Source organism: Arachis duranensis, chromosome 8 (genome assembly GCF_000817695.3).
Source record: "Arachis duranensis cultivar V14167 chromosome 8, aradu.V14167.gnm2.J7QH, whole genome shotgun sequence".
NCBI lineage: Eukaryota > Viridiplantae > Streptophyta > Magnoliopsida > Fabales > Fabaceae > Arachis > Arachis duranensis.
Window position 1 is genome coordinate 39,026,325 of NC_029779.3, and position 25,033 is coordinate 39,051,357.

At 34.0% G+C, this 25,033-nt stretch overlaps 2 protein-coding genes across 2 annotated transcripts; both read right to left on the bottom strand.

Moving 5' to 3' along the window:
• Positions 1 to 11,547: 11,547 nt before the first annotated feature.
• LOC107462677 (DNA damage-repair/toleration protein DRT100) lies at positions 11,548 to 12,905 on the bottom strand. The gene has a single exon (XM_016081305.3). It carries the CDS (start codon positions 12,834 to 12,836, stop codon positions 11,736 to 11,738), a length of 1,101 nt encoding a protein of 366 aa, XP_015936791.1. The 5' UTR covers positions 12,837 to 12,905; the 3' UTR covers positions 11,548 to 11,735.
• Positions 12,906 to 22,925: 10,020 nt separating this feature from the next.
• Positions 22,926 to 24,547, bottom strand: LOC107462637 (uncharacterized). The gene is made up of 2 exons (XM_016081263.1): positions 24,397 to 24,547; positions 22,926 to 23,671 (listed from the first exon to the last, which is right to left on the bottom strand). Exons 1-2 carry the CDS (start codon positions 24,545 to 24,547, stop codon positions 22,926 to 22,928), a joined length of 897 nt encoding a protein of 298 aa, XP_015936749.1.
• Between the last annotated feature and the right edge of the window lie 486 nt (positions 24,548 to 25,033).

Below are 25,033 nucleotides of genomic sequence, written 5' to 3' on the forward strand. Positions count from 1 at the left end.
GGTTTGCAAAGGATAATGAAAATGATAAGGCCATATGGGTATGTGAGCTATAGTGAAACAAAGGCCTTGATCACATAAGTGTATGCATACATCAAACAATGGAAATATAGAATTAAGCAAGACAAAGATCACAATTTTAGAGAGAACAACACACACCAAAATAAAATATTGGTTAATAAAATGCAACCAATCAAATAGGCTCAAAAGCTTACCATTTTTAGTGACTCACAGGTAGTCACCTCGCAAATAGAAGGGAGCTACCAGGCTAAGGATCCCACCATGAAGAAATATCTAGACAAGCCCAGAGAATAGCCCAGAAAATTCATGGGATGAGATTCGACATATACCTCAGAAAAAAAATGCCCGAGTTGATGCACTCTCGAAACTAGCTAGCACCAAATCCGGGGGCAACAATAGAAGCCTCATCCAAAAAATACTACAAAATCCATCAACCTCGGAAGAAAAGAAAGTCTTAAGCATCTCAGACTAGGACCAAGGGTGGATGAATCCCATAATCAGCTACCTCAAGTCTAAAACTCTCCCCACAGATAAAAAAGGAGGCAAAAAGGCTAGTACGAGAAGCATAGTATTACACCATAGTGCACGACGTCCTATATAGGAAAGGAATCTCTACACCCCTCCTAAAATGCGTCCCGACCTCCGCTACGAGGGAAGTTCTAGAGGAAGTCCACGGTGGCATGTGCGGTAACCACCTCAGGGCTCGAGCTCTTTCCAAAAAGGTACTCCGAGCTGGTTTTTACTGGCCGACCTTACAAAAAGAAGCAATAGAGTTTGTCAAAACATGGCCCCCATGCCAGAAGCACGCCAATTTTCATATCGCACCACCAGAGGAACTCATCTGCGTTACTTCACCCTGGCCATTCGCAAAGTAGGGGCTCGACCTCCTCGGACCATTCCCCCAGGGATCAGGACAAGTCAAGTTCCTCATTGTAGGAATAGACTATTTCACAAAATGGATTGAGGCAGAACCATTAGCTACTGCCACCGCCCAAAGAAGTTGGAAGTTCCTATACAAAAGTATCGTCACAAGATTTGGAGTCCCATGCTCCATCACCACAGATAATGGCACGCAATTCACCGATACGGGCTTCAGAAACCTGGTAGCTGATTTGAAAATCAGGCACCAGTTCACCTCTGTAGAACACCCACAAGCCAACAGACAGGCGAAAGCCGCCAACAAAGTCATATTGGCCCGGCTAAAACGGAGACTGTCGGATGCTAAAGGAGGTTGGGCCGAAGAGTTCCCGCAAGTCCTATGGACATACCGGATAACACCACACTCCACCACTGAGGAATCACCTTTCTGACTTACTTACGGAATGAAGGCAATGATTCCCATAGAAGTAGAAGAAGGATCTCCCAGAGTGATCATCTACAATGAAGATACCAACTCCCAAGCTCAAAGGAAAGAGCTCGACATACTTCCAGAAGTTCGAGAAAGAGTTCGGATTAGAGAGGAAGCGCTAAAGCGTTGAATGACTTTAAGGTATAATCAGAAGGTAATCCAGCGAAGCTTCGCCACCAATGATCTCATCTTAATCCGAAATGATATCGAAGCAGGTCGGTCAGGAGAAGGGAAGCTAGCAGCCAACTGGAAAAGGCCATACCGAGTTACAAAAGTACTAGGGAAAGGTTACAATAGGGTGGCCGACCTTGAAGGGCGAGAGCTACCAAGATCATGGCATGCCTGTAACCTAAGAAGGTACTATAGCTAGAAAATGGTAAAGATCTTAGGTCAAGGTGTACAATTTTTCCTAAAAGGTTTTTTAATGAGGCGTCAGGCCGAGATCTGAAATATTGCCCAACCTAGAAGGATAAGCATTCACATGTACACACTTTTTTATTTATATTTTTATCTTATTATTATTTGAATAAAAATTATCGATTCCCTAAAAAGTTTCCTACCAAGACGTATTACTTTACACTTATAAAACGCAAAATTCATCGCCCAATTAAGAGAGGTCGGCAAGGTGAATCGATAGAAGCTCAAGTTAATGCAAGAAGTTATAAAAAGTAAGCCCAAATAACGAAGGCATATAGGTCGACGTCAGCTAAGAAGGGCCGCAACCCAAAGAGACAAATACAACCTCGAAAAAGGGAACAAAGTAAAGGTCCAAAAGGTTGAAAAGCCTAGGGTCGAAGTGCCTAGCTAAAAGGGGTACGAAACTCCTGAAAAGCTACTCAAAAAAGCAAAAGCATAATTTCAAAACAAGGCTAAAAAAGTCGTCCAAACAAACTAAAAAGGTTTATACCTATAAAGTTATTGGAACTCGACTAAGAAGCCCGGACGGCAAGCCGCGAGAAAGACGTAACCAAAACAAAGGTTATCAACACGATCAGAAAAGGCGTGATCCAAAGGAGGTCGAATCCCGTAAAAAACGAATACTATCTCGAAAGGTGTCAAGTCAGGGAATCCCAAAAACATCTATATCCTAAGGCATAAGAGCTTATAAAAGGATCACATCACAAAACATGCAAGGGCTAAAATTCGAAGGCATCTCAAAAGTTATTTCAGCATATCAAGCAAAACACAAAGGTTAAAAATATTAAAGGCTCGAGGGCTGCCCAAAGGCAACCCAAGAGTTAAGGAGTGTTTTTTATTAAAGGCAAAAAGTTGCTAAGAAGCAACTAAAACAAAGTGTCAGAAAGTCACCCATAAAGACATACAAAGCAAAAAGTTTAAAAGGTCCACAGACCGGACCATATCAACACATAATCAAAACAGAGGTATAAAAAGAACATCATAAAGGATCCAGATTTGCTCCAGAAGCTACATCTTTAGGAGAAGGAGGCATGGTCGAGATCGAGGTGGCATTGATAACTCCATCTGGCTCATTCAGTATCTCCAGATTAGGCTCAGGCACAGGAGGAACCACCTCGGCAGAAGGAGCAACAGTAGTAGAAGTTGAGGAAGCCTTAGCTGGCAGCACAAGAGGAGGACCCTCATCATCATCTGAGGCAGGGACAATCTTGCCATCCTCCACCACATTGTCCATACTGAATAAAGAGAGGTCGACCTCAGGAGCAAGAACCCGAACCTGGGCCTTCAAATTCTCAAACATGTTGGTCATACTGCTCACCATATGGCCTTGAAGCTCGGCATAATCATCCTGGGCAGATTGAAGCCTCTCCCTAGTCTCCAAGAACTCGCCATATGTGTAGGTATAGCTCTCCTTGTACTTTTTAGCCGTCTCCTCGGCCAGATTTGCAGCCGCCTCTGTAGCAGTAGTCCGAGTCTTCTCCCTCTCTACATCAATCTCCAATTTAGCAACCTTGGCATCCAGCTCATCCTTCAGACATTTCACCCTGTCGTACTCAGCCTTGGCCTCCTTCATAAAGGCCTTGGTAGCATGGACTGGGAAATCCCGGACAACCTGAGATAAGGCCGCACCAAGATTGGCCTTCCGAATACTATTGCTCGATATAAAATCAAGATGGTGGAGGATTGACATGTCGTCCAGAGGAACCTTTCCATGAGGAGCAATCAAATCTGTGACAAAGGCTACAACATCGAACTCTTTATCGTTCAGATTATAAGTCCCAACAATCTATTGCTTCTTAGGAGGGGGACTAGCAGAAGTAGGGGAGGAGGCAGCACCAGAGGTCGTCTGAGATGGGTCAAATGAAACTTTCTGAACTCGTGGGATCGGGATAATCTTCCTTGGACCTTGAGACTCAGTTGTCGGCTTCTTCGGAGGCAACTGTTCCGAAGAACCCTCCCCCGAAGTCTTCCTTGACAAGTTCTGGGTGGTCACCGCCTTTTTTGCCTTATGAAACATTTTCATTGAATCGGAAGAACTCACCATTTCTAAAAGAGAAGCCAGGAAAACAATTACACAGTAGAAAAAAATACAAAGACCACGAATAGTGAAAGAAAACCACTTCCAGAAAAAAAGAGATCGGATACTACCTAGTTTCGAACGAAAGAGGGAAGGATCTCCTAGAAACCTCTTAGTATCCAGGTGAGGAGGCTCCCCCCAGTGCTCCTCTAAAATACCCACAAAGGCCTGTTCTACTTCATCTAAACTCTCTCAAATATACTTAAGAACTACGTTATCTTTCTGCCACCATAAGGGAAAGGTCGGCTCGTCATTCTCAACCAGAAAGAAAGGGCAAACACCCTCAACAGCTCGGACTTTAAAATAGAAGTTCTTAAAGTCACGAAAAGAGTCATCAAACATGGAAAAAACCTTTCTCCCCTGGGTAGCTCGAAAGGAGATCCAAGAAACCTTCTTCTTGGTCATTCCCGGTTTGGTCAGTACAAACATGTAAAGAAAAAGGGACTAGGAAGGATAGACGCCTAGTTCTTGACACAACAACTGAAAGATCTTTACAAAGGCCCAAGAGTTCGGATGAAGCTGTGAAGGGGCCACATTACAGTTCCACAAGAGTTCGGTTTCAAAGGCAGTAAAAGGGAGGGTAATACCTAATTGGCTAAAGAAATAGTCATATGCATAAAAGAAAGGATGCTTACGCTCACAAATCCTATGAAATCTCCTAAGCTTCTCACAGTATTTCGGGCCGGCTACGGTAACACACATCAGGACTATGGAATCTAACCAATCGGCCATACCAGCAGGGACCTTTGTGGACATCTCGACAATGTTCTTACAAGAAGACATAAAGCAACTACACCTACAGCAAGAAAATAAAAGGGTCATTACTAAATAACTCGGCCAAAAACAAAAAAGGAAGAAAACAACCGACAAGTAATAAGTATGGCAAAAAAGGGCTCCCCAGAATTCCCCAAAAGGAAAAATCAAGCACCAAAATCTCAGGGGCACCCTTTGGAGGCAACAGAGCAGAATGCAGAAAAAGAAATGACGCAAAAGCCAAAGCCCTAACCCTCTCAAACAAAAGAAAACACAAGGAGGCAAACAAAAACCCAGACACTAACTTTTCTTCACAAAAAACAGCAAAACAAAAAGATTGCAACTTTGAAGAAACAAAGGCATACAGTAATCACCAAGAAAGCTTCGACCTTTTCAAAATAAGGCTCAACAAGATCAAAACTTTGTGCAAAAAGGAAGCATGCAGCAGTAAAGCACAAAGAATGACGACATGTAAAACATGTAAAAACGAGAAAGGATATGAAGCAAGGCACTAACCTGCAACGGAGAACAAGAAATAGCGACGGATGCGTAGCGAAAGCACGAATGGTCCAAATGAAAGCTTCAAAACTTCAAAGAAAGAAGAAAAGCTTGGGGCAACATTTGGGCAAGAAGGTGTTCTTTTAAGAAGAATGAAAACGAAACAAACGAAGAAAGAACTGAAAAATCCAAATCTCTTTGATTTCAAATGAAGGAGGGAACAAAACGACAAAAAGGAATTAAAACCCTATTAAAAGGCTTTAAAAGCACTCACGAAAACCCAAAAGTGATGCACTAGGGAATGATGCCGCATTTAAAGAAAAAAATGCCTTGCGTTCTGAAGACACTAAAGAAATGCGAAAATTTCGCCCGAAGAAGGAGCAAGACCAGGATGCTTGAACACGACTTCCTCAAAGGGGTTGAAGTTTAAAAACACGACCTCAAGGGAAAGATTGAAACTCAAGCAGGGGTGCTGTTCATACCCTAGACTAAGCTATTCAGTCCGGGTTGGACGAAGACAAAACGACCGACCTCTTATAAGGTTGGCTCGTCACCGACCTCTTCCTAAAGAGCTCGGATAAACCGCCATAGAGGCCCAAAGCAGGGGATTACAGCCCACCTGAAAGCAGCTGGCCAAAAGATAAGTGATCTCACCCACAAAAGATAAGATAAGATAACTAACTTATCTCAAGGAAGGTCATTTCACACTACTATAAATACACTGGAGCACCCAAGTATAACATATACTCTAATTCTACAAAAAAACCTGCTCAAAACTCGTGCTAACTTAAGTTTCGGAGTCTCTTACAGGTACCACCATCCTCCGGTGATCAAGGACCAACAGCACGTCAAGGTCCGACAAATCGAACACAGCAGCTCCGATCACGCCAGAAGATCTCGTCCGAGATCGACCTCATCATTTCAGGTAACACTAGGAACAAAAAGATACTGATGTCATATATTATTTTAGTTCTAAAATATCTCTAATATATTTTAGAAAAGTTAAATTGATCAAAGAATATTGATAAAAAAAATTATCAATTAAATTTAAACTAGATCATCATAATAATATCTTTAAAAAGTACATTTTATCTTATATAAATAAAAAATAATATAATTAAATAATATTTTTATTTTTGTCATTTTTTATTTTAGATAGGACTTTGCCCCGTTAAAACAAAACGAATTGTAATTCACAAATTTTGCGAATTTCAATCATAGAAAATTTTAAAAATTATTTTACGAAAAATTAAGTTCTTACAATGATAGTTAGGGATGAGAGTTCGAGTAATGGTGATAAATGATTCAGTATTGATAGGAAAAAAAATGTCAGACAATCTATTAGGAATTACACAACTGATTTGTATTTGGTCTAAACTAATTTGACCTAACAAAAAATAAGTCTAGATATAAGCTATTTAAAAAGTCTAAATTTTTAATAGGGCCAGACTTAGATTTATAAAATAGCCTTAGCTTGAATTTAAAATAACATTATAAGAACTTAAACTTATATATTAGACTACTTATTTCTTTAATTATATATATTTTTTAATAATATTTAATATCTTTAATTTTATTTGATTATTTATTTATTTTATTTTTTTTAATTATTAGACTTTTTAATAAATTTTAAGTCAAACTAGACTAATCAATATGTAAGATTAGTATTCAATAAATAGTCTATAATACATTACATGTCAAGTCCATACCAACATATCTTATTGTAAGTCTAGCCTATCGATGAAGTCTAGTTTGGCCAGGCCTATTTCCATCTTTATGTATTGAAGAGGTTGTGATGAACGACTAGAGATTGGATAGATTAGAATATGAGAAGTAGTTTAAGATTTTTGAATAATCTTTTATGGTTTGTTTAGTTTTGTCAACTAATATTCATCTTTGATACATACAGAATTAATTTTATTAAGTTATCGATAAATTTATTAGCGTTCTGAACATTCATAAATAGAAATAATAATTTTTTCAAAAAAATAGAAATAAAAATAAAATAAATTAGACTTCAAAGATTTTTTTTAAAAAATATTAGATAAAGAAAAAAAGAGACTTTACTAGTAGAAAACTAATTCGTACGTATTCATTAGTAAATTTGAAATACTAGGTGTGTTTAGTTTGCATTTTTATTTTTATTTTTATTTTTATTTTTATTTTTATTTTTATTTTTTAAATTTTGTGAAAAAATAAAAATAATAATTTTTTTTGACAAAATTTAAAAAACAAAAAATATTAAAAATAAAAACAATGAAAACTTGAAAAGTTGAAAACGCAAACTAAATCTACTCTAAATTATAGAAGCTACTCCGTAGTTAGCTAATCGTTCACAGAGGACCATCAATTGGCCTGGCAATTGAATTCCCACTGGATACTGGATAGCCCGGTGGTCAATTATTATGGATAGAATTAAAAAAAAAACTGCAGGATCATTCAGTTCACATACTGACAACCTCAGGGGCCACTTAACGTGAGTGCCAGAGGAGTTGGGCTCCATGCCTACATTTTTTCGCTAGGAAATGAGTGTGCTGAAGTGATGGTATGTCTTTGGTATATTAAACACGCCATATGCATTAATTCATCATCGTGGTGTTGGTGAATTTCGATGGGGCTTCCTCTTTGTGTTGACTATAATTTTCACCGCTTTGATTCTACATGTTACCTTATTTGAAGGGTATAGTAGTAATAAAAGAGTGAAAGAACTTGTTTGTAGTAGTTAATGCATATGGGGAAGGGATGAGATACATATGCATGTGACTCCCTAGTGGTAGTTGCGCTGTAATGTAGCACTTTTATGTCACTTTTTCTTTTCCTTTTTCCTTTTGTTTAATGGGCCAAAAATTGCAATAAAATATTTTATTTACTTCGTCGTGATAAATTATTTTTTACATTTTTTAATTCGATAAATTATGAATTAATTGGCTATAAATTTAAATTTTATTTAAAAATGTATTATTTATTAACATACGCAAAATAAAATACGAATTTCAATACAATAATAAATAGATGTTTCTCTTCTCTTCAATTATATTCATATATATCAAATTAGCAATGCTTATTTATTTCAGTACAATTTTTAATAAACTCAGAAATTCTCATATTTCTTGCTAAAAGCCTTTTAAGGTTGAATTTTCTTATTTAATTTAATATTTTTAAATTTTTGAACCACTAACTTTTTAGTCGAACTAGGATAGTTTTGATAGTCTGAATTAGATTTTAAATGTCTAACAAAAAATAGTTGTCAATGTAATTAGCTATACAACAGTTACACTAATTTTATAAACAAAATTTTGATTAGTACATGCTAACTAAAATTAATTTTTTATATTTATTAAAATAGATTTCACATGTCAGTTAAAAAATTGTAATAAATATAATTAGAGTTGAAAGTGACTTAAGCCCATTTATGAATAAGCTTAAATTCAAGTTATTGACAGTTCAATAAGCTGGCTCATGAACTTATGATATATATATATAACACTTATTGTAATTATTTACATTAATAAATATTTTGTATTTCATAGACACATATGTACATATATGAATAAACTACTATTTCTACATACGAAAGTTAAAATCTAAAAACTCCAAATTACTCTTATCATCATCACATTACACACACACACACACACTCTCTCTCTCTCTTTAACATGCATATTGTTACAACAGAGGTATCATCAACAACAGTAGCAGAATACATCAAATAGAGAAGAACCAGAAACCAATTGAGTCAACACAATCTCATTATTGTAAAAGAAACAGATCCATGACCATAAATTCATTCTGCAAGGTGCAAGTCCACCATTTCGTCTATGCTCCTTTGGACATTCTCCAACAACAACAGCACCATTAACAATGATGAAGTGATAACAAAAAATGAGAGAAGAGATGAAGAATCTGAAGGATACCATTACAAAACTAGGCGTTGAAGTCATCGGTGATGGTTTTCAGCAAACTCTCCGCCCTCTAATTTTTCGGCGACAACAACCACCAATGGATGAAATTCTCCTCTAATCTTCTTGCGAAGCCACGGAATCCAACCTCGTCGAAGACCGTGTCCTCGTGCTCTGCAACGTTTGGCTCGTCGTGGCTAATGGAGGTCGTGCAACGGTGTTGATGGTTGGTGAATTGAAGTCGCTATGGCTGATGGAGATCGCGCGACAGTGCTTCAAGGAGTTGAGCAAGTTCAAGGTTTTTGGAGGTAGAGATAGAGTTTGTTTATTAGCGAAGCAGATTGGGAATGGGAGGACGTTAGAGGCCTTGGAAGATGGAGGGGAAGGTGTACTACTGGAGGTGATTGTGGGTCTCTTGGCCGCTGAGGTAGCATTGGGGGAGACCGGCTACGGAAATCTAATGTAAAAAGGAGTGGAAATGAGAAAAATGGGGAATAAGAAAAAAAAAAAGAGAATGCAAAGAGAAAGAGGGGGGAATGATGGTTGTAGTGGTGAAGAGAATGATAGTTTAGGAATTTTAAGTGATTTTTAGTGTTTAGATAATTTTACTGTGTAAAATCGATGTTTCATGGATACAAATGGTAATTTCCTTTCTCTATGAGTAGATATGTTAGCATTTTCAACTTTTGTAAGTGAAAAAGGTAGTTTACTCTAAGTAGGGGGGCAATGACTTCCCCCAACTATCAAGTTTTTCTTATAAGTTATACATAAATTTTATTTTAGCCCTCTTAAAATTTTTATTCTATTCTTTGTTAATTATAAAGTTTTTTTTGCCCCTCTCTAAAAGTTAATCTAGCTTCGCCCCTGCTCTAAGTTTTATATTTAATTATGATAGGCTATATTTGTTTATAAGTACGAGACACTCAAATAGAAACATATAAATATAAAATTATGTTTGACATATGTATTCAGAAACTGAATTAATGTATTTTGTATTTTTTCCTGACAAAAAAGATACTGAGACACTAATAAAAAACACGATTTAATTTTTTTATTATTCTTATTAATTTTTTATCATTATATTTTTCTTCTTAAAGATTTTGTATAAAAATATGATAAATTAAATTTTTATAATTTATTTTTTTATATTTAATTTATTATTAAACAAAATATAAAAATATTAATTTTTGTGTCTCTATAATTTATGTCTTATTCTCAATATTCTATATTATTCTATTTTCATAACCAAACACATAATATAAATTATAATTAATAAACATAAATTTTTATTTATATATAATATAAATTATGTTCTTTGTTAATTATCTCGTAAATTCAAATCCGCTAATAAATTTTTGAAAAGTTAAACTTCAGCTTTATAAATAAATAAATAAATTAGATTAGGAGTGAAACTCAATTTTTATAAGGTGAATTTAAATTTTGCTTAGTTGGGTTAAATTTGGCTCACTTTGAGCCTATATACCAAATATCATAACCATAAAATCCACTCCGGAAGTAGTTGACCTCAACATGTTATATACTAGGGAAATAGATCATCTCCATTCTTTTTAATAATTGAAGGAGTAAGATATGATTTCTCATCATTAGTTTTATAAGTGGGATTAAAAATAAATAAAAAAAAATAAAAATTAAAAATTACACTTTATATTCTTAATTTTTTTTAACAATTAAAAAATCCATTCTCCATATATTAGTGCTTCATTTTAAACTCATCACTCATCACTGATCAGTCATCACTGATCACTGATCACTCATCAGAATGCATGTCACCATAATTAATTTCTCTCAGAAACTCTTCAAATCCTATTATACGGAAAGCAGTAAAGATATTTTAAAGTGATATTATGCTAATTTATTGTGCTGATTCCTTTATAATTTCTCGCATTGCCTCCATTGTATGATTATCTGTTTTGGTAATTCCGCTACAGGTTATCGATTATCTCCATTGTATAGTAATTTATTATGCTGCCAAGGATAATTGACACAAGTGGTAAAGAATAAACTAATAAAATCCTAAAAGAATATGAGCAAGATTTTTATTATGGATATAAGACTATCTTGAAACGTTGTAGTTTATAATTATTATTTAGGTATTCAAAAAGTAAAAAAAAAACTGCTAACCTTGTTTATTAAAAAAATGATGCAATTTATTGTGCTAATTTGAAGAAATTAAAGAATTACTGCTTTTGAGTATACAACTGAACATACTCGCACCCAAAATATTATTGATTTTCTTTTAGTAATCGTCAGAATACTGACCACAACCGTCATGCATATTAGTTGAATCTTTTTTAACATTAAATAAATCATACACTTAGTTTAATAGCACTTTTAACGTATAGAACACCAATTGAATCATTATCCAAATCTTTCACATGTAATGAAGCTCACATGCACCACAGGAATATTCAAAAATCAAAACTAGCTTGACCCATGTCATGTTGCTTCCTTCAAAGCCATATAAGTTATTCACGTGCATGGTCCCCCACCCATCTCTATCTGGAATCCATTCCACCTTTACTATTAAAATATTCGTGATTATATTATATTTTTTATATTTATATTACATCACTTAAGCCCAAAAATACAAAAGAAACAAACTATAACATCAATAATCACACTTTGGCTTCATTATAATCGTTGTTTAATAAGAATCATCAAAAGAAAACGAGACACTTATTACGGGTCACGTCCATCATCATTACTAACAAGTCTTCAACGGGTTTCCGCACAAACAATCGTTGTTACTAAACGACGACGCTTCAAGGTGATCAAACGGTGAACCCATAGGAATAGTTCCGCACAAGTGGTTATGGCTAAGATCCAAATGCCCAATGTACTTAGCCGAAGATAACGAAGCAGGTACCCGACCCTTCAAGTTATTATAAGACAAATCCAAAACCATGAAATACGATTTTGAACCGAAAACGTCGGGTATGGTACCCTCGAACCCGTTTCGGCTCAAGTTCAAAATACCCATACCCGGGTTGCTTAACAAACTCGAAGGTATTTGACCAGAGAAAGAGTTGCTATCCAAATTCAAAATTGAAAGAACCGGCATTTGTCCTAAACCGGATGGAATTGAACCGGATAGTCGGTTTCCGGACAAGTCCAAGTCAGCGAGGCGGTAAATTGATGCAATCGAACTGGGAATTGGACCAGTGAGTTGGTTTCGGCTCATTAACGCCCGGCTCATCATGGCGAGTTTTCCAATGTCATTGGGAATTTGGCCGGTGAGCTGGTTGTTGCTAAGGTCGAGATGCTTGAGAGAAGCGAGGTTGACGATTGACGCCGGAATCTTGCCGGAGATTGTGTTGTCGGCGAGGTTGAGGACTGTTAGACGCTGCAATTTTCCGATATCGGCGGGAATCTCGCCGGAGATTCTGTTTCCGATGAGGTCGAGAATGCGGAGGTTGGAGAGGGAGGTGATGCAGGGAGGGATCTCGCCGGAGATGGCCTTCCAGTCAGCAACGACGAGGGTGGTGAGGTGGTCCAGCTTGCAGATCTCCGGCGAGATTTTTCCGGTCATGTAGCCGGAGCGACCGGCCTTCTCGAAGATCGGGTCCTCAGACTCGCCGCGGAGGTTGATGTCCGAGACGCGGCCGGCGGTGGCGTCGCAGCTCACGCCGTACCAGTTCAGGCAGCAGTTATCGCCGGACCATGTTTTGAAGATGCCGAGATAGGGCTCGCTCAGGGCTGCCTTGAATGCTAGAAGCGACGCCTTGTCTGACGGTGAGCATCCGTTGACGGTTATGATTGCGGGGGCGAGAATGACGGTTGCTATCAAGAGAAGTGGATGAGCCATTGTTAGAGGGTAACTCTCTCTAGTAAGTGACAATGTAGAGTGCGGGAGAGAGAATATTTTGTTGTTGGTATGGGTAATGTTTATATATGTGTTGAGTGTCGAAAATGCCCCTTGCATGACGGTGTTATTACATATAGTTGGTTATAGACTTATGGTAGCTGAGTGAGTTATTTATTATTCACTTCACTGTTTCTAGCTTTCTGCACACAGCACATGCTATTGCCGGTTCATTAACTTGTTACTCCTGCTCTCCTACTAGAATGGGCATGTGGCTTTGAACCTCATTCATGCTAGAATTTAAACATTCCAAATTAAATGCAAATTGTGCCAACTCAATTGATTTTCATTTCCGAATTTTTTTAATTCTACAAAACCAGCATAATTAATTATTTTTAACCAGTAATTAATTAATAATATTTAAAAATATTAGTTAAAAAGTATAATATTAAATTATTAAACTAAAAATATTAAATTATTCACTAAATTAAAGTATTATCTCTTAAACTTATTATATCTGTATTATATTATTATTTGTTTCAAGTAATTTTATACGAGATAATAATTAAATTAGTCTTTCAGTTTTTACCTGATGATCAAAATTGATTTTTAATTTTTAAATTGATTAAACTATCTAGTTTTTAAATTAGTTTATTTGTCATTTACTTATTTATTAGTCATTAAGTTAAAAAAAACTGATGTAAAATGTTAACTGTCACATAACATGCCATACAAATTAGACAAGCTAATGGCATGTGAAAAATATTTCAAGCAATTTGTTCATTTATTAATTCATAAAATAAGAATCAATTTTGTATTCTTTTGTTAAAACATAAATTGACTATGTGATTATTGCATGTTAATTCATAATTTTAGTTAAAAAAAATCACTTATAATCAGGCCCTTAAATTTTAAACAAATTAAATAGATAAAATATCTCACAAGTGATCTTTATAATTTTGACAAAGTTTTAATTTTTTTCTATTTTGTTTTAATAGTAAATAAGTAAATAATATTTTTATTATGAAAGATTCTAACATTGACATTTTTACTTATGAAAAACGAAAATTAAAGTTATATATATATAAAATTGGTTTTACAAACAAAATTATTCAAATTTTAAGAAATTAATTAAAAATTTTAAATTATCTTCTAATATAACCGGCTCATTCTTAAATGCTCCTTGCTAAGTATGGAGTGCTGCACACCTTGTGAATTCGTTAAATCTAAACTCTTCATTTGTTATATTTTATTTGAATGGTCTAGATTTAAAAAGGTAACCTGTCAGGTTAATCATTTTTTACAAGTTTTAGAATTTTTTTTATAAGTGTCAGATATTGGGCTAAAATTCAAAATAAAAAAATAGTATATAAATATTAAAAACAATATGTCTGTAAAAAAAATTATTGGACTTTAAAATTAAAATAAATAATATATAAAAATAAGTTAAAAATTCATGTACTAAATCTAACAAACATATAATAATTTTATTTTGTGCGAAACAAAAATTCATATAATTTTTTATTAACAATTTTTTATTGAAATATGTTATTTTACTATATTTATAATATATTATTTGGGATAATTATATTATTTTAGTTAATATATATTATTTAAAAAATATTTAAAATTTATTATTTTGTATTAAGAATATTATTAAAAATATATTGTTAGTTTTTCTTAAAATAATATTTTTTTTCTTTGATTCAAATACTATGACAATAAAATTTTTTTACGTAACTATGTCTATTCAATAAATATTATATTCATTTATTTCTATATAGTACGTAAAATAAATAATTAATGTTTAAAAAAGTTAATAAAAAAAGAAGTATTCTTTTTTTTATCAACTTTTAGGTGAATATAGAGACTATGTCATTTGAATTATAACCCGTTGACAAAGAAAGAAATACTCTTAATTATATTTAAATAGAATAATTATTTATTAGGCTCATTCTTATACAAATACAAATTTTTCTTAGTTTTATATCTGTAACATTTTATACCAATTAGCTTCAAAATTTAATTATTTTTTGAATAAATTAATAAAAAATAATACAAATAATTGTTTAAATAAAATTATATTTTAATTTTTCATTCTATTACGTGCAAGTTGAGGATAATTTGAAATAAAAGATAATGGACTTGTTATAACTGTCATGTATTTTGTGCTTTGACTGCGTCATCATCTGAGAATTATAGCGCCTTCATGGAGACCAGTTCTTCAGAATCAGTTTGGAGTGAGCGTCTTCCTTTTCTATGGCAGCAATTTTTTCGGCTTTGAAGGTCCATTTATGGTAGAAGTGGAATGTAGTGGGTTCAAGAGCGTTAAAATCTGTGGCTAGACAGAACAATAATAAAAACACTTGCTAGTAAATAAAATAGTGAAAATGCTTGAAGACATCACATCAACAATAATAGAATAACGGAGGAATTCGATTAAATTTTTCTGAGTATTTTTTTGGTGTAAAGATAGTCCTCTGTTAAACGAGCGAATTAGTTTTTTTTGTTAGTGTCGGTTTGTTTGTTCGCCCAATAACAAAAAAAATAATAATAATAAATAAATTTAATTTATCTAATCACTTTTAATAGTAGGTTAACTTTTAAAGAGTGCTGCACTCCCTACTTTACCTGGAGTGCACTAACTTTCGCCAATATAACCTAACTCTAACCTCTAATTTTAATCCAAACCACTCCCTCAATTTCAAATCTTATCGCCACTCTCATCTCCAACTACCACTACCTCCGCCATCACCACCTTTACTGCTCTTGAACACCACCCTAACACGCATTCGATTCCACTACCATTATTCATTATCATCATCATCGAAGATGTAGAGCACACATCGTAGAACTCACTAAATCCAGTGACATTATCATTGGCTTGAACACTCATATTTTATAAAAGGCAATAGCTTTTCAAAGACTTGGATAAACTAAAACCGGAGGAACACATATGCTTATGTATAATAACAACACCATCTTTTATACTCACAACACCAAAGTTCAAAGAACCCATGTACAGCAACATAGCCAAAATATACAACAAGGGTGCAAACAAAAGCAACCCTCTCCTTCCGAAAATTGCCCATACGAAAATAAAGGTCAATTTTTTCATGGAATTAGTGTCCTCGATTGATGAACCTCTGCCGCATCTATTGCCGTTGATCTAGCCATGACGGGAGTGCGAGGACGACGGCGGCAAGCTGCTGGAACATACTCCTCCACCCAAGCGGCTGTACCCATCGACGACAGAAGCAAGAGGCAACTCAAAAAATTGGTGACAGCGGAGGAGGGGCAACAAATCGGTGGTGAATAGGTGAAATCGGAGAAATGAAGGAGTTAGCTAGGAGTGACGGAGAAGCAAAAGCAGTAGAGGTGGTGATGGCCGTGGTGGTGATATTGATGCCAACAGTGATGGTGGTAGTTGAGGATGAGAATTGAGATAGAGTTTGTAATTGAAAGAGTGATGCTGTGAAGTAAAATTAAAAGTTAGAATTAGGTTATATTAAAAATTAATTTAAATATTTTATTTAAATTTTTAAAATTTGAATAATTTTGTCAATAAAAATTTATTTTGTATGGATATAATTTTAATTTTTGTTTTTCATGAATAAAAATATTAGTGTATGAATTTTTTATGGTTAAAAATTATTATTTATTCAATAACAAATTATATGTTATTAATGTTCTAAAACTGATTCGAGATGACGGGTGGAATTGGTAAAATAAAAAACTGTTAGCAAAACCAGTACTGAATTGGAAAATCAGTAGTACTGGCTAATTTTAAAAAATTTTCATCAAATTTCATCCAAAACTATACGTTGGTCTTAACAGGCAGAAGGAAAAAAAAAAGCGGAGGGGGGCAGATTAGAAAACCAAAGGCAGAAGAAGAAACGGCTCTATCTCTAATCTATAACTGTTTGTTCTCCTATTGAATCTAGTGTTTTGGTCAGCTTTCATTGAGTTTTTTATTGGTGTTTCAACTAGAGATTTGTCCCAAGAATAGCCCGTCCCAATTGATATTGTTGTTTTCGTCTTTGTTTGAAAGAGGTGGTTTTATGAGGGTGATGTGAAGAAGCATGTGATATAAGTTGGAAGGAGTTTCAAAAGGAAAAGAAAAAGAAACACCACAAACAATGCATTATTGGCATTGAAATGGACACTCCCATATGCACTTTTAAGTTTTAAGGAAGGTTATGAGAATCGAACCTTTTAATTATTGATTTATTGGTTCAATCAGTTTAATTGAAAAAAAATTATTCTAAAGTAAAATAATAAATAAATTATAAATAAATATTTTAAAATATATATAGTTTAATATAAATTTTAAAATATATTTTAAATTTAAAACACTATATAAAATGTTATCTTAATCAACATGGTCTTAAATTTTAAAGAATATCAGTACAATTAACCACTAAAAAAAATAAACAATTATCATATCACGCCAAACAACTTAAGGAACAATTACACAAACACATATCTAGTTTTGGATTAATATAACTTCTTAACAAGTTGGAAATTATGAAAGAATGACCATAAGAAGTACAAGACATGAATCATCATCATACAAATATTTTCATTCTTTTTGTTCTAGGATGAAAGTGCAATTTGAGACCTCTCAAGATTAATCCGAGCCTCTTTTTCTTAAACAAGAGATTCTGTTGCCGTCTTGGGTTTATAAAGAGAATAAAAAGTATAAGTTTGAGATTGAAAAATGTTCCTTACAATTTGCATAAAACAATTCACTCTTGAATAATTAACTGAAACAAGCATTGATACCAACCTATAACATACCAGTCAAAGAACTTAAAACAACAAGATCTTAACTAACCTTAACTAACCTTTTAACAAGATCTTAACTATCCCTATTAAGGTATAGCAATCTACTATTATAGCATGAAGTTGAGCTGCAATTTCTTGCAATAATTTACCCCAACATGATACCAAGAATAAATTATAGTATATTCGTATCTGTATTACTAGGTCCACCATTTATCCTCGTTGGATAAAAAGTAAAGTTCAAAGTGGCATATATAAATGGAGCTCTAAAGCGTTGTACCTTTCTGGTGTTCCTATTTTATTGAACCTAGATTTGGTAAATCTTTCTGGAATTGCATGACTGAAGCAATTTTCTCAGCCGAGGTAATGAGAAAATTATTTACTTTTATTTCTTTGATCACAAGCCTTTTTTGAATTCCAATAGTTTTTAGTTTACCTGCAGTGGAGTTTTGAGTTTTCTAGTTTCAGACGTTGGCAATGTGCAGTGTATGCCAGTATCTATATTATTTTTTCCGGAGCACAATTCACACACTTCTAATGATAGAACTTTTATTTCTAGGTGAATGCATTTTTATTTCTTAATATTTTAAGTTTTCTGTTTTGTTTGGACAACTTTGAGAACTATAAAGTAAGTTCTGCTTCTCTTGTTATATATAGATGCATTTCATATTTGGTATTTTAGACAAAATACAAATATAGTTTATATTTGTATGTTGAAGTGACAAATCAGTGAGGGTAGTTAACTACTGTAATTGATTTTGAAGAAGACTACAAATTTGATTATGACTTGAATTTAAAGATGAGATCCTAATAGGTCCTAATCCAATTTAAATTGTTGCAAAATTATTATGAAAAGTCGAGCATTATGTCACATTCATAAGTTTATTTTATTTCATAATTTTGGTAGTTCTCCATTCGCTACTGCTGCCACGCATCTCTCTTATTCTACTATTCTTGTGATGCTACTTTGCTACTTTCCAGCCAAGATGATGCAAATAACTATCTTTTTTATATTATTGTCACAGAGAGATATTGGTGGAAAAAAAAAAAAGAGAAAAAGAGGTAAAGAAGAGTGTGAAACTATTTCTGTTACTTGATTCTATTAGGAATCATTTAGTTGTTAGTGGTGTCTGCACATTGTATGATAGAATCTATATTAGTTACTGTATAAATATGACTTCAGCTTGTAGTTTTAAGCTTAGTTTAGATAAACAATTTAATTAATTTTTTTTTGAAAAAATAATTTAAATAATAAATATTTATATTAAAATAAATTATTTTATATTTTATTTTTTAATTCTAAAAGTACTTATTTTAAAAAAAATGTAATAAAAAGTTTTTTATTATGAGAGAAGTTATTTTTTTTAAATTTCTCTATAAACACTTAAATAACTTCTTAGAAAATTACAATTTGATTTTGAAAATTGCACCAGACATTAATTCTATTACTTCTCATAAGTCAAAAGTTCAAAAAAGTAATTTTGAAACTTTTCAAACGGACCCTTAGTTAGCTTTCTAGTTTTACAAAATATATGATTTTCTTAGTTAAGCTCGAAGTGTCATTTTAGTTCTTCAATAATGCTCTGCATTCAAGTAATTTCATTAACCAAGTCAAACCAAGTTGTTATAACTTCATCTACAATCATGCGCTACTGACTTTTAATCATAAACAACTTCCCACTTTTAACAACTATTCCTTCTTCTTTTAAATTTGTGCACGTAGGTTCTTTTTCTTGGTTATCTTTCTCTTTTGTTATCGTCATTACCAACATCACCACCACCGCCACCTCACCCTCATTTTCTCATTTGAATTTCTTCTTCTTCTTTCTTTTTCTTCTCTTCCTCCATCATTGTCATCATCATGATCATCAACGTTATCGTTATCATCATCATGATTCAGTCTTATTTGTATGATTGTTTTCGAATTGAGTTAATTGTGTCGCAATTGTTAGGTAATTTCGGTTTATTTCTGAGTTAATTGTATCGTAATTAATTATATTATTTCGGTAATTTCGGTTTACTTTTGAGTTGATTGTGTCGCAATTCGTTACGTAATTTCAGTTAATTTTTGAGTGAATTAAGGTGTATTTGGATTCGTCCTGCATAATTCAAAATTCTTTCTTCTCTTTTTTTTTTATCTTCCACTGCTCCTTCTTTTTCATCTTTTTCATCTTCATCTTCACCTTATTTTCTTTTCTTAATTTTTTTATTTACTCTCTTGAGAGAAATAAAATCAAGAAAAAAAAAAGAAAACATAATAATAACATTGTTTGATCTAAAATTAATTTTAGATAAAAGTTGACTAAAGACTGAATTTTTAAGAACAAGTAACATTTTTCATACCGACTTTCCTAATAAAAATAACTAGTAGCTTTTGACTATTGTCATGCATGCAATGTTTGTTTGTTTGTTTTTTTTTTTAGCCATGCATGAAATATTTACTATTTTTCTTCACTTAAATACTATACGTAAACATAAATAATGCTAGAGTATTTTTGTTTCCGTAAAATATGTTATATATTTTTAAACATACATAAAACAGGTATTCTGAGTAAAACATATTTTTTGTTTGAAAAGCATTTTATGCATCACGTATTAGAATTGTTAATATATCAATAGCTTTTTTTTTTCAAGAACTAAATTCGTTTAATGTAGCTATAATCGTTTTTGGGGAAAAAAAAATAACGACGGTGAAAAAAATTTCATCACTCAAATTTTCGGTGGTTGTTAACTAATCTGATCACAAATATAGCTATAATAATTTAATCTTATTTAACACCAAGACAACCATTATTTACTAAAATTGACTTATTGTGAATAATAAGATATGGCAATCACATGAGTTTATTGTAAAGAGATAAAACTTTTTTTAACAATTCATAAGTTTTTTTTATTTATAAAAGATTCAAATATGTAATTTACATTCACCAGTAAGCATACAAATGAGACTTGTTAATACTAACATATTTTTTATCTAAAAAATATAATTCATTTGTTTTGTGATTTCATATCAAATCCTTTTTTATAAAATAAATTTTTGCTCCAACTGATTAAATTATTCTTTTTCGTCACTACCTGTTACCTTACCAAGTTACCGGTTCATATCTACTACTACTACGAGATCCTAAATTATTACATAATATGAAGCATAAAAAAATTGAATACATTAAATCAACACTCTATAATCTATTCAACCATCAATTACATCGGTAATGAAAAAATTAATATCAAATCCCACATGAAACTATAATTATAGGTCTATGCTATGTAATGTACTTATTGGATTATGCTATGACCGAAATTTAGATATATTTTGAACAAACAAATTTTAAATTATAATATAAATATTTAGAATTATATTTATTAGTATAAATTAAATAGTGTATAATTTCAAATTATAAGTTAGTATATGTAAATTATGTTAATTAGTTCAATAGTAATTTTACGGATAGTAACTCATTAAAACTAAATTTCACAAACATATATTTTAATTATCTCTAAACCTTATACCAGATCAAACTGAAATTTTTTCACACATAAAAGTAGAAATATAATAAAAACATAATCCATATATTAAGGATGGGTAATCGTTCATAACAAAATATGAGATATTGCTAACTACTATACTGTCAGATAAGAGAAGCATAAACAACAACACACTCGAATAAAAGAAATTGCTAAATAGTAATGTTTATTAAAATGTAAACATTTTCAGGAAGATCCTCGTCTCGTAATCAGCTAGGCAGTGCACACACAAAACACCGAACATATCTTGGTCATCACTCATAGTACTGCAGGTAGGGCAATTGGTGGACTGACAAGCCACGGACTGTCCAGGATTTGAAGGTTCCTCATCCACCCACCGCTCCTCAAATAATTCTGTGAAAACCTTTTTTCACCTTTCGACCTCCCCAAAAGCATGTATAACTTAAAAAAATTAAACACCCCTTCTTTTGTTATTTTCGTCTTCGTTAATACATAGTAGCAGCATGGCATATAAGTAACCGGCTTCAACATTGCCCTCCGTCGTAGCCCTAGTCAGCAGATCTATTCTAAACACTGTACCTTATTGATGAACCAACTTAGCTAGCAAACACCATCACAAACACTAGGATTTTATTCTACAACTTTGGACTTCACTCTTGTTTTTCATACAATTTTCTTTCATTTTCTTTATTGAACTCAAGAACAATGCATACAATCATAAGCATTGGTGCAGTGGCCTAAGAAACTAAGCTAGTAAGCAAAAGACAACTAAAGGAACTAAATGCAAATGCCTAAGCTAAAGGTAAATTCAAAGAAACTAAATGCAAATGACTTAAAGATTGAAGGAACATTGATTAACAGCAATACAAGTGCTCTTTCAATTGCCATCTTTAAAAGCAGCCAAGAAACAGTACAACCTCTTGTTTTTTCTTTGTCATCACCTCCTTTAGCTCTTGCATCTTTTTTTTTCCATCCTGGGTGATGATGCATCTTTCCTCTAAAGGCTTGATTGCTTTTCCTGCAAAAATAGTGAAAGTTGCTTACTTCCCAAGCACTTGAGTGGTTAGCATTCGTGTGTGCTTGTAAGCTTCTGAACTTACTTTGGTGTGTGAACACCAAACTTAGTTCTTCACTTACTTCCTTGTGCAGTGAGTTGCATGCAGAGTGTCATCATGTGCATTTAATCTCTTTTTTTTCGAAAACATATATTGGACTAGAGTCGAGAGCCAAATTGCTTCTGTGATTGCTTGGAATTAGTGATGTCTTATGATAATTGAAGGATTACAGTGTGTTCATGTGAACTTCATGGTGAAACACCAAACTTAGTATCACATATTCATCCTTGAATTATTGTCTTATGAGATCGTCACTCTTGGTGTGAAATACCAAACTTAATTCCTTGCAATGCACAGAGGGTTACTTGACTCCTTATTAAACAAAGAAAAGAATCACAAAGGAGGGTTACCTTTGGTTGGGTTGTCTCCCAACAAGCGCTCTTTTAACGTCACTAGCTTGACGGTTAGTCTCTGTCAGGGAGGGCTGTAATGTCTCAGGTCTTCTCCTCTCACAGTGAATCTGTCTCCGCTTGCTTCTTTGAGAATCTCTACATGCTCCAAGGAGATGATTCTATTGATTGTGTACACTTGAGGTAGCTGAGATGAAATTATAGGAAAATGATGTGAGATTAGTAGTTGGTGGATTGATATCATTCTGTCCCCTAGAGAGAAGTCCTCTGTAGGGATCTTCTTGTTTTTTCATTCCCTTGGTACCTTCTTTCCAATTCTCCTCTCTCCTTCAGGTGGTGCTTTGGTGATACTTGTGTCAGGAGGGTCCTTGTTGATTATCCCTTTTGACTCTTGACTCTTGAGGTTTCAGCTCTTCCTTGGGCTTCTTCGATTGTTGTATCACTTGAGCTTCTTGTTTTTCCTCTAAAGATATCTTCAGAAGCTCTGCTTGTGATTCACTGCTTGTTTCCTTCAGAATTACTTCCTTGTGATCTTCCTTTAGGTCTTTGTTCTCTTGTTCTGACTCATGTGAAGGTTTAAAAACATGGAAGGTGAGTTGTTCATCATGTATTCTCAATATCAACTCCCCTTGCTCAACATCTATGAGTGCTCTGGCTGTGGCTAATAATGGTCTTCCCAGGATAATTGGATGAAGATAACTTTCTTCCATTTCCAGAACAACAAAATTTGTAGGGAGGAAGTACCTCCCTACCTTCACCAGCACGTTTTTGACTACTCCTAGTGCTTGTTTTTGGGTCTTGTCAGCCAGTTGAAGGGTTATGTTTGTGAATTTCAACTCATTAATTTGTAGCTTCCTCATGAGAGACAGAGGCATTATATTTATGCTTGTTCCCAAATCACAAAACCCTCTATCAATCATTGTATCTCCTATAGCACAAGGGATGTGGAAACTCCCTGGATCCTTCTTCTTTGTAGGTAAGTCCTTCTGGATGAGGGCACTGCTCTCTTTATTCATCACTACTGTTTGCCCACCCTTTAAGGTACTCTTCTTGATTAGCAACTCCTTCAAACACTTAATATATGAACACATCTGCTGGAGGGCTTCAATGAAGGGAATGTTGATATGAAGAGACTTAAATATATCTAGGAACCTAGAATATGTCTTCTCTTTCTCACCACCCCTGAGTCTCTGAGGGAATGGTGCTTTTGGCACATAAGGTCTCAGGGTTTCCTTCTCTATTGGCTCCTTCCTTTGTGCAGAGTCAATTTCTTGTCCTATCTCTTCCAGTTTCTTCTTGGAACTCCTTGGGTATGCTCTGATGGTCTGCTAATTTCTTCCTCCAAAGTCTCTTCACTTCTTAGAGTGACTGCCTTGCACTCTTCCTATCTCCCATTCTTTGTTTCTCCTCTTAGATTCTTCTCAATGTCACTTGAAAAACTGTTAGCGGATTTAGGGATTTGTTGAGAAAGATATCCTACTTAGGATTCAAGCTTCTTGATGGCATCTCCCTAGTTCTTCATATTAGACCTTACTTCATCCTTGAATGCTTTGTTGTCTTAAAACTCCTTATAAAGATTTTCAAGAAAGGTTTCAATTCGGGAGATTCTATCCTCAGATCGTGATGGTAGGTTGGAATTTGGAGGTTGAGGATGGCTATTTTGTGCTTGATATGGAGGCAGTAAAGAGTTGTTGTGTGGGGGTTGGTATGGTCTTTGGTTGGAATGTTGGTAGGTGGAGTTGTTGTAATGGTTGGAGTTTTGAGGTCTATGGTCTTGAGTTTGGTTTTGTTGGTTTCTCCATCCAAAATTTGGGTGGTTCTTCTAACCAGGGTTGTAGGTTTTGGAGTATGGATCATAGGGTTCTCTTGATGAGTTTCTAACATAATTGGCTTGTTCCCAATCACCTCCTTCCTCTGAATTCACCCCTTCTTGAGCTGGTGGTTGAGTATTGACTGCTGCAACTTGGTTCCTCTCCATTTACTTGGTCAGGTCTGCCAATTGCTTGGTAATCAACTTGTTTTGAGTTAGCAATTCATCCATATGACTCAACTCTATCACCCCTCTATTGGTGCTTCTATCTGAGGCATAGAAGTACTCATTATTAGCCACTATTTCAATGATATCAATGGCCTCTTCTATGGTCTTTTTGGTATTAAGAGAGCCTTCTGAAGAGTGGTCTAGGGCCTTCTTTGCTTCCCTGGAAATACCTTCATAGAAAATGTGCAGCTGCACCCATTCGTTGAACATCAGGTGGACATCTCCTTGTTAGCTCCTTGTATCTTTCCCAGGCTTCATACAAAGTTTCTCCATCCAGCTACCTGAAGGTTTGCACCTCCATTCTCAACTTGATTATCCTTTGTAGAGGGTAAAAATTTGTTAGAAACTTGTTGACAACATCCTCCCAAATGGTAAGGCTCTCCTTAGAAAATGACTCAAGTCACTTAGATGCTTTGTCCCTAAGAG